The 12,955-nt window shown below is 40.2% G+C and overlaps 1 protein-coding gene across 1 annotated transcript in view; it reads left to right on the top strand.

Moving 5' to 3' along the window:
* IQCH (IQ motif containing H) overlaps window positions 1-12,955 on the top strand; it is a 198,818-nt gene that overhangs the window by 31,964 nt on the left and 153,899 nt on the right. Inside the window, exon 5 of the mRNA XM_059697431.1 lies at window positions 6,581-6,697. Coding sequence (XP_059553414.1) covers window positions 6,581-6,697 — 117 coding nt within the window. The remainder of the gene's footprint in view (window positions 1-6,580; window positions 6,698-12,955) is intronic.

Genomic DNA, 12,955 nt, shown 5'->3' with positions numbered 1-12,955 from the left:
AATAAATCACGTGGATTACAACAATGCTCACCTATTATGGTACCTGGCACAAAATGGAAGCTGAATAAATGTCAGCTCTGTCCCCAATCTTTCTCTTATTCTCCAATTCAGCTCCTATAGGAATCAGAACATAGGATGGCACATCTGAAGGGTAGTAGTTGAGTCTTAACGTTTTGCAGTTGGGCAGCAGCTGGACTATTCAAAAGCAGCTTGGAGTTAAGTGGTGCCATGATTGTTGATCCTTCCAGCCCAGCAGGGAGGTAGAAGGGGATATCACAGAGCATAAAATGTTAGAGTACAAATGATAATAAGATAATGAATAATTACATTTGAATTATACTTTCATTTCAAATGCGCTGTTTAAGAAAATTTACTTTTGAATAGACAAAAAAAGTAGAATGAAATCCACGTAACCATCACCAGCTTTAGTGCTTACCATAATTGTACCATTCTTTTTTTTTTTAACCATTCTTATTTAATCTATTCCCTCTATTCTTTTTGTTGAAGTCTTTTAAAGCAAATCCCAGGCCTCATATCATTTTACCCTTAAATACTTTAGATAAGGACTTAAAAATATTATCACACCTAATAAATTCAACAATGCATTAATAGTATATAATCACACCTAATAAATTCAACAGTGCATTAATATTATATAATTCCCAGCCCACGTTCAATTTTCCCTGTTTCTCTTCCTACTTTTGTTGGAATCAGGATGTAAACAAGGTCCACACATTGCAGTTGTATCTCATTTTATCGATAACAGTTTTCCTCACTTAAAAAAATGTCATTTGCCCTAACTGGTTGGGCTCAGTGGATAGAGCGTCAGCCTGTGGACTGATTGTCCCAGGTTCAATTCCGGTACCTTGGTTAGGGGCACATCCCCAGTGGGGGGTGTGCAGGAGGCAGCTGATAGATGTTTCTCTCTCATCGATGTTTCTAAATCTCTATTCTCTCCCTTCCTCTCTGTAAAAAATCAATAAAACATTTTTTTTTAGTATCATTTTAAGAAACCAGAGCATTTGTCATATAGGTTTTTCCCACAGTCTCAATTTGGTTGATCACAGTCTTGTGGTGTCATGCTTCTCTGTCTCTAGTAATTCTTATCAACTAGTTTTACTTAGAAGCGTGATCAAATTCAGGAAACATCCTTTTGGCAGGATACCTACTAGGTGGTGATGTAGCCTTCCTTTTAGAGCATTTTCAGAGGCAAATTCTTCTTTCTCTTTTCATGATGCTGCGATAGATCAGTGAGTCCAGGTATCACCAGCTCAGTCTGTCCATTATCACAGGGTGGGGAACCTTTTTTCTGCCGAGGGCCATTTGGATAATTATAACATCATTTGAGGGCCATACAAAATTATAAACTTAAATATTAGCCCGCTGTCTTTGGTCAAACATTTAACTAACTCACCCCTAATGCCTTGGCAGGGCCAGACTAGATGATTTTGAGGGCCTTACGTGGCCCGCGGGCTGGAGGTTCCCCACCCCTGCTTTATAAAGGTTCTCGTCCACATTTCGCCTTAATGGTATGAGCAACCATTGACATTTACCCAAATACATTATTTCATTAGGGATTGCCAAGGGGTGATTTTACTATTATATCTTTCCTTCTGCATTTATTAGTTTCTATGAAGAACTTTCCGTTATAACTCTTTGGTGAATCTTAAATATAGATTTTCAGGAAAAGCAGGATAAATGTTTGGTTCTTTTATTTATCAAGGTTAAGATTAACTTATTAATTTTATTAAATTTCTGGGGGAGATGGGGAAATTTTATTAAGAACTTATGGATTTTTATATATTTGAAGTGTTTCGATCGATTGCAGTTATTATTTGATGAGTAGAAACCCCTTGCAAGTTGGCTCCTGAGTAGTACTTTATAATTTGCAAGATTTAAATCTCACAGACAGCTCTGTGAAGGTAGGTATTATTACCCAGTTTTACAAATAAAACTAGAACATATGACTTGAACCAGACTTGGTGTCCTTTGTACTTCCATTAAATATAATGGTTGAAAGAATCAGAATGTTAAAGGAAGCTGGATTCTTTTTCTCTTTTTTTCCCCTGATTTCGAGATTAAACAGCGGATGTCTTTAACCAGCGGGACTATGATATTAAGCAATATACACTTTAGAAGGCATTACTTGTAGCAAACACTGTTGAGAATAATGTTATGCTGATAATACTATAAAATAGCCTGTCTCAACTTTGTTTGTGAAGCATTTCAATTTTGATTACTCTGTGTGGGATCTACTGCTCAGATGTGTGTCATTTTATGGTCTGCCCATGTCTGGGGAGCTGGCATTACACGCTGCCTAGTGTTTTTAATTCAGAACTTCTCCTAAAAGAAACCTTAGCCTCTTATGCTCAAGCCCTAGTTTTAATAGCATAAGCTATTTCTTTCTTATATAGCTTTGTGGGCATAGTAATAAAATAAATACCACAAAATCACTGATGAGATGAAAATTGAGCTCCCTGCTTCTGTGCAGCCATGTAGGTAAAACAGTAATTGGCTCTGATAATAACTTTTGTTCTTACAAACCAAAGTCTAAATGAGAGTCACATTTGATATATCTGCTTGTAATTACTATCAAAGGGGAGAATAAAGTATGGATTATTTAGTGACTCAAGATAGATTAAGTAAATTGGTGTCTTGACCAATTTAAGAAAATTTTCTGAAATTATTTCTGATACTTATTTTACTGTTGGTAAAAAATGATCACCTTCATAACATGCTTTCCTGCTTAATGGATTGATTCATTTTGTGTTTGAATCTATAATTGTTTTTCTAGGAAAATCTGGGTCTGATAAGGCAGCTTATGCTGATAAGTATTTTGCTACACACCTCTGTAGATGTAACTTGTAAAATTGTAAGACAAATTCAGATTATGAATGTATGTGGTAGTGATCTTCAGTGAAACCATTTGATATGTTAATTTTATTTAAATGTAGGCTCATTTGTACGTTTTTGAAGGTAAATTAAATCATGTGTGCTGCATATTATTTTGGTATACACATGCTTTGGTGCCAAAATAGTGAATATTAGAATGTTAATAATTTAAAAGACATTTCCCATGGCTTTAGAAGCCAACTAATAAAGAATTGATATTGCAACCTATCATTTCTCTTGAGTTTCTGCTTATATTTTGATTTCTTACCAGAACTATCTGTGCCAGGGCCACAGAAATGTAAAATTGGGCAGAAAACAATTGATTTTAATGCCAGTTTTAACAATAATTTGGTATTTGATCATTTCTTTCTTACACCAGTCCCATAGCCACAGAAAGTTGAAGGACCATAATAAAACTAAGAAAATTCAATGGCCCACTAGCCAATGATCCCAGGATTAAAAAATTCTAGCAAACCTAAGATATGACATTGAAGCCATTCCCATCAATTATATCCAGAATACACATTTTAAAAACACACTAATTACAGAAACCACATCCAGACAATCTAACACATATTGGTAATGTCCCGAAACTTTGTAGAATGAAAATTATTCTGAAAGTTTAATTAAGGAGAAACAAATTATGTCCAGGTATTAATTTCAATGAAAGAGACACTCTGCTTCCATGCAAACACCCGGAATAGTGCTGTTGAGTATGGGTTAGCCACAGAAGGAAACCCCCTGATAGCTGTTAGGCACAAGATTATTTTTATTACCACATGTACTTCAAGGAGAAGGGAACAGATAGGTCTTGTTTGCAACCTGCATCCCTGCATGGGTTAAGTAAAGTGGGCAGTTAAGTATAGTTATTTGGTTTAAAAACTGCTATTAAAAAAATAAAAGGAAGGTTTGGCACCTGTATTAAGAAGTAACTAGACAGCATACATTCTGTAGATATTTTTGCAGTCTTTCCCTTCACTTCCACCGTAGGCATAGCCCATTGAACTAATCTGGTTCCTACAACCATTTTAGCAATTGCATCAGATCCCTTAGAACAAAGACACTCAGTTGAAAGGAAATCAGGTGTTTTAATCCCTTACAAGGCCTCCTTTTAAACTGTTACAAACCACATATTTACAATTCATATGAAATGTGCAGAATGGGACACATCGAAGAGGCAGAAAATAGATTGGTAGTTGCCAGGGAGGGGCTGGGATGGAGAGGAGATGGGGAATGATTGATAATGGGTTTGAGGTTTCTTTTTTCGTTGATGAAAATGTTACAGAATTAAAGAGGGGTTTTGATTGCCATGGCTGGCTGGCACAGTTATTTGGAGGGTCGTCCTGTACACCAAAAGGTGGCAAGTTTGATTCCCAGTCAGGGCACATGACCCAGGTTTCAGGCGCGATTCCTGGTTGGAGTGCATATAGGAGGCAACTGATCGATGTTTCTCTGTCACATTGTTGTTTCTCTCTTTCTCTCTCCCCCTTCCTTGATCTCTAAAATCAATAAGCATATTCTCAGGCAAGGATAAAAATTAATCTCTCTCTCTCTCTCTCTCTCTCTCTATATATATATATATATATATATGTAAAGAAGTAATATGCAAATGAGGTCGGGACTCCATAACGGTCACAACCAGCTCAGGAGGAGGGGCCGGACTCGGCCCCTTGCCTGAGAGAACAACACACAGGCGCAGCCCAGAACCTGAGAATCAACAAAGAGGGGCACCTGCTCCAAGCCTCTGCAGTGTGTCTGGGGGCGGGCCCCCAGCAGACATACACACACACACACACACACACACACACACACACACAGCACCTGCTCCCAGCCTCCGAGGCACAGCTGGGGGCAGGCCCCCAGCGGACACAAACACACAGGGCGCCTGCTCTGAGCCTCCACAGCCAGATTGCGGCTTAGGCCCGCTCCCTTAAGCCATCAGTAGGACATCCCCTGAGGGCTCCCGGACTGTGAGAGGGGGCAGGCTGGGCTGAGGAACCCCCACCCCCCGTGCACGAATTTCGTACACCGGGCCTCTAGTATATATAAAAAAGGCTCATATGCCAAGTGTCTGTCCGACTTGTAGCTATGATGTGCATTGACTACCAGGGGGCAGACGACGCTCAATGCAGGAGCTGCCGAGTGGCAGTGACTTGGCAGCGGCAGTTCTCGGGTGACACACCCTGAAACCAGAGAGGAGGGAGCCCAATTCCTTGCAGGGCCATGCGATTCCACCTTCAGCTGTGGGTTATGTTGTTGCTGGGGCACTGTCGGCCCTGATTCTGGTTTACTGCTCACTTACATTTGTGTTCCACACCCTGTGCGACAGCAACTTTGCAGAGTGCCCTCTCGCACTCCAGGACTCTTAGGAGGATGTCGGAGAGCTGTTTTTGGCCTGACTCCCATGGCCAGGCTGAGGGACCCCACCTTCTGGAGGGACCCCGCTCACTCCACAGACACCCTTTGAGCCACAGCGCTACCCCAGGTGCGGCTGGCCAGGGAGGGTGGAAGGTTGGCGCCAGGGCGTGTCCAGCCCATCTTGTCTAGTCCCACCCCGCTGGCCACCTTCTAATTAATTTCCTTTCAATGTGCATGAATCCGTGCACCGGGTCACAGTAATAATAATAAAGAGGGGTGATAGATAATGGTTATACAACTTTGTGAATATGCTAAAAACCACTGAATTACACACTTTTAAAGGAGCTTTTATAGTATACGAATTGTACCACAATAAAAAAAGTCACAAGACTTCAGAAACTGTTGGTAATAACATATTTCTTAAGTGTCAGCTTACCTTTTAGCATCAAGTCATAGAATGCCAAAGCAAGAGAGGGTTGTGTGTGTGGGGGTGGGGGGTGGGTGGGGGGAATTGAGGAGGGTGAATAATTCTTCAAGAGACCATCAAGTCTGTCACATTTTGAAAAAAAAGAAACCGGCTTCCAAAGGGGGGAAGTGACTTACCCAAGGTCATGCAGGCAGTCCAGGGGAGAGTAAGACTGGACCCCAAGTCTCAGGACCCCTCTCGTGCCCCTTTGCACCACCACTGCGCTGCCTACACTGCTGGTTACTATTTAAGCATCTCTGCCTAACTCATTTGACTTATATGAAATGAGGAACATGTGCTTCAAATGATATGCTTTTTTTTTTTTTCTAATGAAAGCATGCCTTTTCCCTATAAATAGCAATATCTCTGTGAAGGAGTAAATAAATTTGTTGTGGTAAATGTACCAAATCCAAACTGAGATTTACCTGTAACTGTCTGTCCCTTGAGGAAAGTGCCACATTAACAGACCAAGGGAGCCCTCTACCTGTGTGTGTGTAGTATAGATTTCATTGGCAAAATCCTTGACCTGGAAAAAGCTAAAAACAAATCAAGACCAGGTATTCTAGTCCTTTGTCCCACCTTGGGTGGCGTCTACCATTCTTTGTGAAAAAATGAATGCTGTCTGAGGATGTATTTGTATGAGCAATAGGATACATGGAGGGAAATCTGCAGAAGGTTCCTTTTCTGTGAATAAGTAAGAACAATTAACAGCAGAAATAAAAACCCAAATATGTCTTTTCTTCCCAGTGAAAACTACATTAAAATAATTCTTTCCAAAGAACTTTATACTCCTTTGAGGATATAAGATATGAGTAAGCATTTTTGTTTATCCAGCATGAAAGTTTCATTGTTTCTTTGTTTCAGCGAAAGATAGGGTTGGATGTAAAAATCATGCAGGATCCTGAAAACCTCCGCCACAGAGCTGCTGTCAGTGCGAACTATGGGATCAGTTTGCCAAGTATTAATCAGAGAAAAGCCTGTGTAAGTAATCAGTTGTTTTAATGAGCTCTTCGTCTTTTTAAGAATTAAAAGGCATACATTAGTAGTGTAAGATATAATGTAGATTTTAAGTAAAGATCTTGACCCCTTTGTTCTTAGCATTTAATGGAGCGGCTTTCCTTCTGTTTATAATTAGAAATGATTAAAACATGTGAACCTGTTTTTAAAAGATTCATTGGCCGCTCATTCAAATTTCACTATTTCGTTTGATGTACCTAAATAATCTAGTACCATCATTTTTAACAAGGATGAGTGAATTTAACAACAAAGAGAATTAGTAGAGAGATTTTAAATATTTTATTTCTTTGATAATAGGCTTAGTTCAAAAGGAAACAACAGCATGGTAGCAGCGTCAGTGGTGTATACTGATGCAATACACACCATTTGAGAAAATCATTCTAAACCTTAAGCCAGCAGGTCGGCAAAATGACGAGAGGGGAGAGCAACCACATGGGGGTTGCATCAGGGTTCTCAGAGTCTGTGCCTGTGTTTGCACTGGTTTTCTGGTGAGTGTCCCAAAGCAAGGATTGGACTTTCTCTGTGTTGTGAGGTTTTCATAGGAGAATGAAGTGTAATGCTTCGTTTAATTGGGAAATTCTTTTATTTGAGATTATTTCTGATACTAAAAACAATTATAGAGGTGACATCTATACACTATTAAATACAGTTTTAACCTTTGGCTTCTCTCAAAAGCTCTTAAGTGTATTTGGTCAAATCAAAACTAAAAACTGGTTAATTTTAGAATTTGCCATTTTGGAATCACAAAACCACTTCTAACCATCATAACAGCGTCTTAGATTAATCTTCCAAGCCTCCTGCATCGCCATTTTCAGCTGCCTGCTTCATTCATGTAACCGTGTAATACATTTTTTAGTTGCTTTCTATGTGCTTTATGTTTTTCTAACAGGTTTGGTTTAAGAGCACTTGATCATAGAAATACTTGTATAGCCTCAGAAATAACCAGAAAGTTCGGTATTTTTATTCCTGCTGAAACTTTATTTAAAATGTCATTGTGAATAATGTGAAAGAATTTTTATCTGCTCCCATGAGCCCAAAGCCCTTGAAATAAAAATATTATTTCTCTGGCTGTGGAGACAGAAGCAGATTTCTCCTTTGTTGTTGTTGGTTTTCCCCGCTTCCATCTAAAATTAATATTGGCTTAGCTGGCGGAGCGCTGAGGCTTTGTCGCCCGAGGCAACCACGGCATCTCATGCAAACTTTTCCTGATGAGTATTGAGGTTTAAAAAGGCATCATTCCAGATTTAGAGAGGATTATGCTTTGCTTTAATGAATCTTAGTGAAGACCTAAATAGGAATTCAAAATTATATCAAAATTTGGGGTAGAATCCTAGTCATTTATTATGTATTTTTTCCAGTTCCAAAATAGGCTAAGAGCCTTGGCTATTGTGCCCATGTATGTTGATCATAGAGGATGTGGGGAAGCTCTTTGCCTTGTCTGACATATAGATAATGCATGCTCCTTTAATGTATTAAAAAATCCCCCTTTTTCATAAAACTGGAGTTTGTAAAACTTACACCAGAGCGCTTTAAAATGTATATACATTAGGGACATTTTACTCAGATTGACTACTGGCATTTCAATCAAAACTGTTGACCCTATCTTTTTATGTTGATATATGTATATATGATGGTACTAACTAAAGTAGTATTTTCACTTTGGATTCATAAAACAGAGCATTGTGCAAAAGGCCCCGTGAAAGAAATATTCAGGTGTTTGGTTTTAAACGAACATGTAGAGCACCTGGGAACAAATGCAGTTGTGATGTGCCACTCAGAAAACTGGTTTTGAAAGCACTTACCCGAACCGAAGCCATGCGTCTAGCGTTGTGCTGTGTCGTTAATTAGAAAAGCAGCATCAAGGCTAATCGCTTTCTAGAACTACTCAAGACACTCAAAAGGGTTATTATTTGGTGGCCGAGGGCTGTGTGTTTCCTTACTTTCGAAACTGAAACAGCTTGTCAAAAGCCTGTACATGATCTCAGGCATTTTTTGACAGAGCAAACTTGAATATGTTGCTAATTTACATGATCAGTTCTTAGAAACTGGTATTTTCTCCACTTTGTGAAGAGGTATAGCCTTCCTGATAATAAGAGGCTGGTATAAAGATTTTAATGCATTGAAAACACATATACCCCAGACACACGTGTACAATCTCCCCTCCCTCCACAAAACTGCCTTCAGCATGTTATATCCTATGAACTCTATTAGTACAATCAATTTACAACAAAATATTAAAAGTGAAACTTACTGATGATTTTTCCAATACCTTAAATGTGCGTAATAAAAATAATGATGGTAGCAAACCCTCTGGCAGGTTTGTGAGAAGGGCCTTGTAGACATGGGGAGACCAGAAGGAACCTCTGAAACTGTTTGTACTGACTGACATTTAGTTCCAGCCAGACAGTCCAGTGCAACCCATTAAAAGACCTACAGAAAATTTGACTTAGATTTACTTTTTAAAATAAAAAGGGTTTCTTAAAAGATTTGAAACATGGATCTGTTAACATGAATTTTAAAAGAACGATTATGAATGCATAACAAAATAGCCAAACAAAACATTGCTTTGAATTGCTGCGCAAATAACTCTGATTATAACTGTTATGACCTAGAAAAGAATCATAAAAACATTTTTCTTTTTGGCAAGATGTGAGTTGCTGTAGAATTATACTAGTTCTTTGGTCCCACTTTCCAAATAAATAAATATATAATGCAATGTAAACTTAGAATCTTTTATTTATTCATGAGGTTGAATTTAATACTATTATGATTTCTAGATTTTATGAGTCATATGTTATGCAGTGTTTTTCACTAACTTAGTTGGGTAGCAACCACACTTCACAAATCATAGTTTCATTCTTTACTGTTTCACGTGGGGTGTACATTGTAATCCCTCTCGCTGAAAGCACATTCATTTCTGAAATGATAAAGTAATGGAAAGTGAGGCAATTGTGTTAATGTCAAATGATTAGAAGAAGCATCAGAAGGACGGGGCGGGGGCAAGGAGGCGGGGGGTGGGAAAGAAGGGCCATTTCAAAACATGATTGTGTTTTAAGCCCATGCATATGGCCACAATTACAGTCACAACATAATTTGGCAACGATAGCAGAATTAGATTTAAACAAATTGATGTTACACTGCAGTAATTCAGAATGAGCTTGTTGCATTTATAAACCATAACAAGAAGCAGAGTGAATTAATAAACCCTTCTTGTCACTAAGAATAAAACAGGGAATAATTGCTGAGATGGAGTTAACTTAACAGATGACTATAGTCAGCATCCTTTCAGCCCAGATATGGGAAAGTGAAGGTCACCCCCATCTCAGATGACATAGAGGGAACATTTTGTTGGTAAACAAATTAATCTTTTGAAAGGTCGCCATTTGTTTTAAGTTTTTATCCAGTTCTTGTCATCTGGAATCAGAGATGGACTGTCATTTCACTAGGCAGGGGTGCGGTGGAGGCAGACAAAGATGCTTCTGTACATATCAGCACTCCTTGACAAAACTCGCCGCCTGATTGGGATGCTATGGGCTGCTGGTTTACAGCTGTCTCCGGACAAGAACGGAGGCCCACCCCTGAATTCCAATAAGATGGGCCTGCATATTCCGCCTGCTGTAAGCTGGCCCTCTGCCCACAAGTAAAATGTATTGCAGTTCAAGCCAGCAATTATCTCTTTCACTTCCTTCTGTGCTGCTTCTGTTCCCTTTTTCCAAAAACAGATGTGGGTATTCGCTCAAGTTCGGCTTCTATTCTTTCTCACACCTGCCGGGGCCGAATTTTGACAGAGGCAGGGTTTAAGGGAGCCAGCAGACAACGATCAGATGTAATCTCGTTGAGTGCAGTTTAAAAAGAAAATGTTGATTTTTCAGGAAATGTGGAGTCAGCATTTTTGTCCCCCTCCCTTTTCCCAGGAGCATTTGGTAAATTAAATTAGTTGAACAAAAGGAAATAGCTTTAAAGACATTCAAAAATGCCATATCCTATTTATGACACAGTCATTCCTCTGACTGCGATGGACACTTCTATCACTGAAAGAGAGCTCTCCTCCGGGTTGCTTAGAGAGATTCTTGAAGAAACAATGACTTCTGCTCTTGGCCTGCAGCCTCTGAAATGTATTCCACACCTGCGGTAGTAGTGGTGCTGGCGGTAGTAGTGGTGCTGCCAGCAGTGGTGGTGTATTGCCTTTGCAAGTTGCTGCATTTTAGAATTTTAGTTCTGCATTGGTTTGGAGTTCTGGGAAAGCTGAAGACAGTGATATGATAGTTGCCTTTGGCTGGTGTCAGGCTTTCTCACCCAAGCCCATTGCTCTGGAAGTGAAGAGAGGCAATTGGAGGCTATATACCCTCATCAGATAATGTTCACAGGAAATCTGGTTGTAGCGACTTCTCTGACTTCTCGAGAATGCTGTTTATCTTGAATTTCTGTGCTAAGATCCTGCATTCACACCCAAGCCAACCCTATGCTGAACTGCAAATATTTGTAGCTCTGGGAATAGTGATTCTGGGTCAGAATGCGTGGTGTGAATTCTTACTAGACTGGGGCCTCCCAGAAACAACCTCCCTTTCCTCATGTGTAAAATGTTCATAATCAGGCTATCTCATAGGATTGCATTGAGATTTAAATGAGATGATTCAATGGTTCTGGCACCAGTAAGTGCCATAAATGTTAGTTATGACTCTTGGCAGTTTTCACATGTCATACTGTGCCATGTTTTAGACAGTCATCTAAAACTTACATTATTGTAGGGGTTGGGAGAGAGAAGGAGTATATACTGAGGTGCCTTCCAGCCTAGAAGTGAAGTGACGATTTTCTGGCCCCCCGTAGCCATGGTTGCACAGAGCATCCTCCCACTGGGCCGTCTGAGGGAGCTTACCTAATGAAACCCCGTGCTCCTGAATTCTGGTACAGCCTTGCCACTAACTAGCTGTGTCTAGAACAAGTTACCTACCTTGTTCATTCTTCTTGTCCTCATTTGTAAAATGGGTAGGCCAGACAGGAGGCAGTCTGGTGTGGCGGGAAGGATTTGGAGTCGAATAGATCAGAGTGTGGGACCTATCTGCCAATTTCCAGGTGTGTGCCCCTAGGTAAGCAAATTAATATCTCCGGTCCTCAGTTTCCTCTTCTATAAAGTCAGGATGATGGTGGCTACTAGGCAAGGGTGTTATGGGGGTTATAGATAATATATTAACACTGCAGGCACATGATAGTTGCCTAATAAGGTTTCTGCCTTTCTGAAAAAGGAATTAAAATTAAAAAGCTCATACTTCCTCCTCCCTTGTTCTAAAACCAGTGTGTTGAGAAAAGGATCTGATTTGGCTCCTTTCACACTCCAGTGTAAATGAGTGATGGGTTTAACACTCTGGTTTTCAAACTGTTATAGAGAACTCCAAGGCATTTCAGGAAGGCTATAAACATTTAATTCATATTCATTTTTTGATAAATATTTTAAAGTATGCCTGACAGGTATGGCTCAGTGGATGAGTATCCTCCCAGGCACCAAGAGGTTGCTGGTTCGATTCCTGGTCAGGGTAACATGCCCAGGTTTCAGGTGCGATCCCCAGTAGGGTACGTACAGGAGGCAGATTATCAATGTTTCTCTCTCTCCCTCTTCCTCTCTCTCTAAAATCAATAAAAACATATTTTAAATAAAGTGTAATAAAGAACAATACATACATACTTAAGTGAGATACCATCTTAATTGGTGCTCTCAGGCTCACTCTGTGAGCACATGGACACATGCGTGTGCACGGGTGCGTTTGCGTTCATGCACACGTACATTTGAACTTTTGTAAAGGTACTTTTATGAGATAGGATGCATCTCTGTACTAGTCATATTTTGAAAATCAGTTATCTTCTCATATCCTATATAATAAAAGGTAATATGCAAATTGACCCTAACAGCAGAACGACTGGAAATGACTGGTCACTATGACACACACTGACCACCAGGGGGAAGACACTCAATGCAGGAGCTGCCCTCTGGTGGTCAGTGAGCTCCCACAGGGGGAGCTCTGCTCAGCCACAAGCCAGGCTGACGGCTGCCAGCACAGTGGTTGGAGGCAGGAGAGGCTCAGCAGCACTAAGAATGTCCAACTGCAGCTTAGGCCTGCTCCCTGCTGGCAAGTGGACATCTCCTGAGGGCTCCTGGGCTGCCAGAGGGATGTCTGACTGCCAGCTCAGGCCCGCTCCCCTAGGGAGCGGGCCTAAGCCGGCAGGTGG

Source organism: Myotis daubentonii, chromosome 1 (genome assembly GCF_963259705.1).
Source record: "Myotis daubentonii chromosome 1, mMyoDau2.1, whole genome shotgun sequence".
Lineage (NCBI taxonomy): Eukaryota > Metazoa > Chordata > Mammalia > Chiroptera > Vespertilionidae > Myotis > Myotis daubentonii.
The sequence above is the reverse complement of the archived record's forward strand: the minus strand, read 5'-3'. Positions and strand labels throughout refer to the sequence as shown.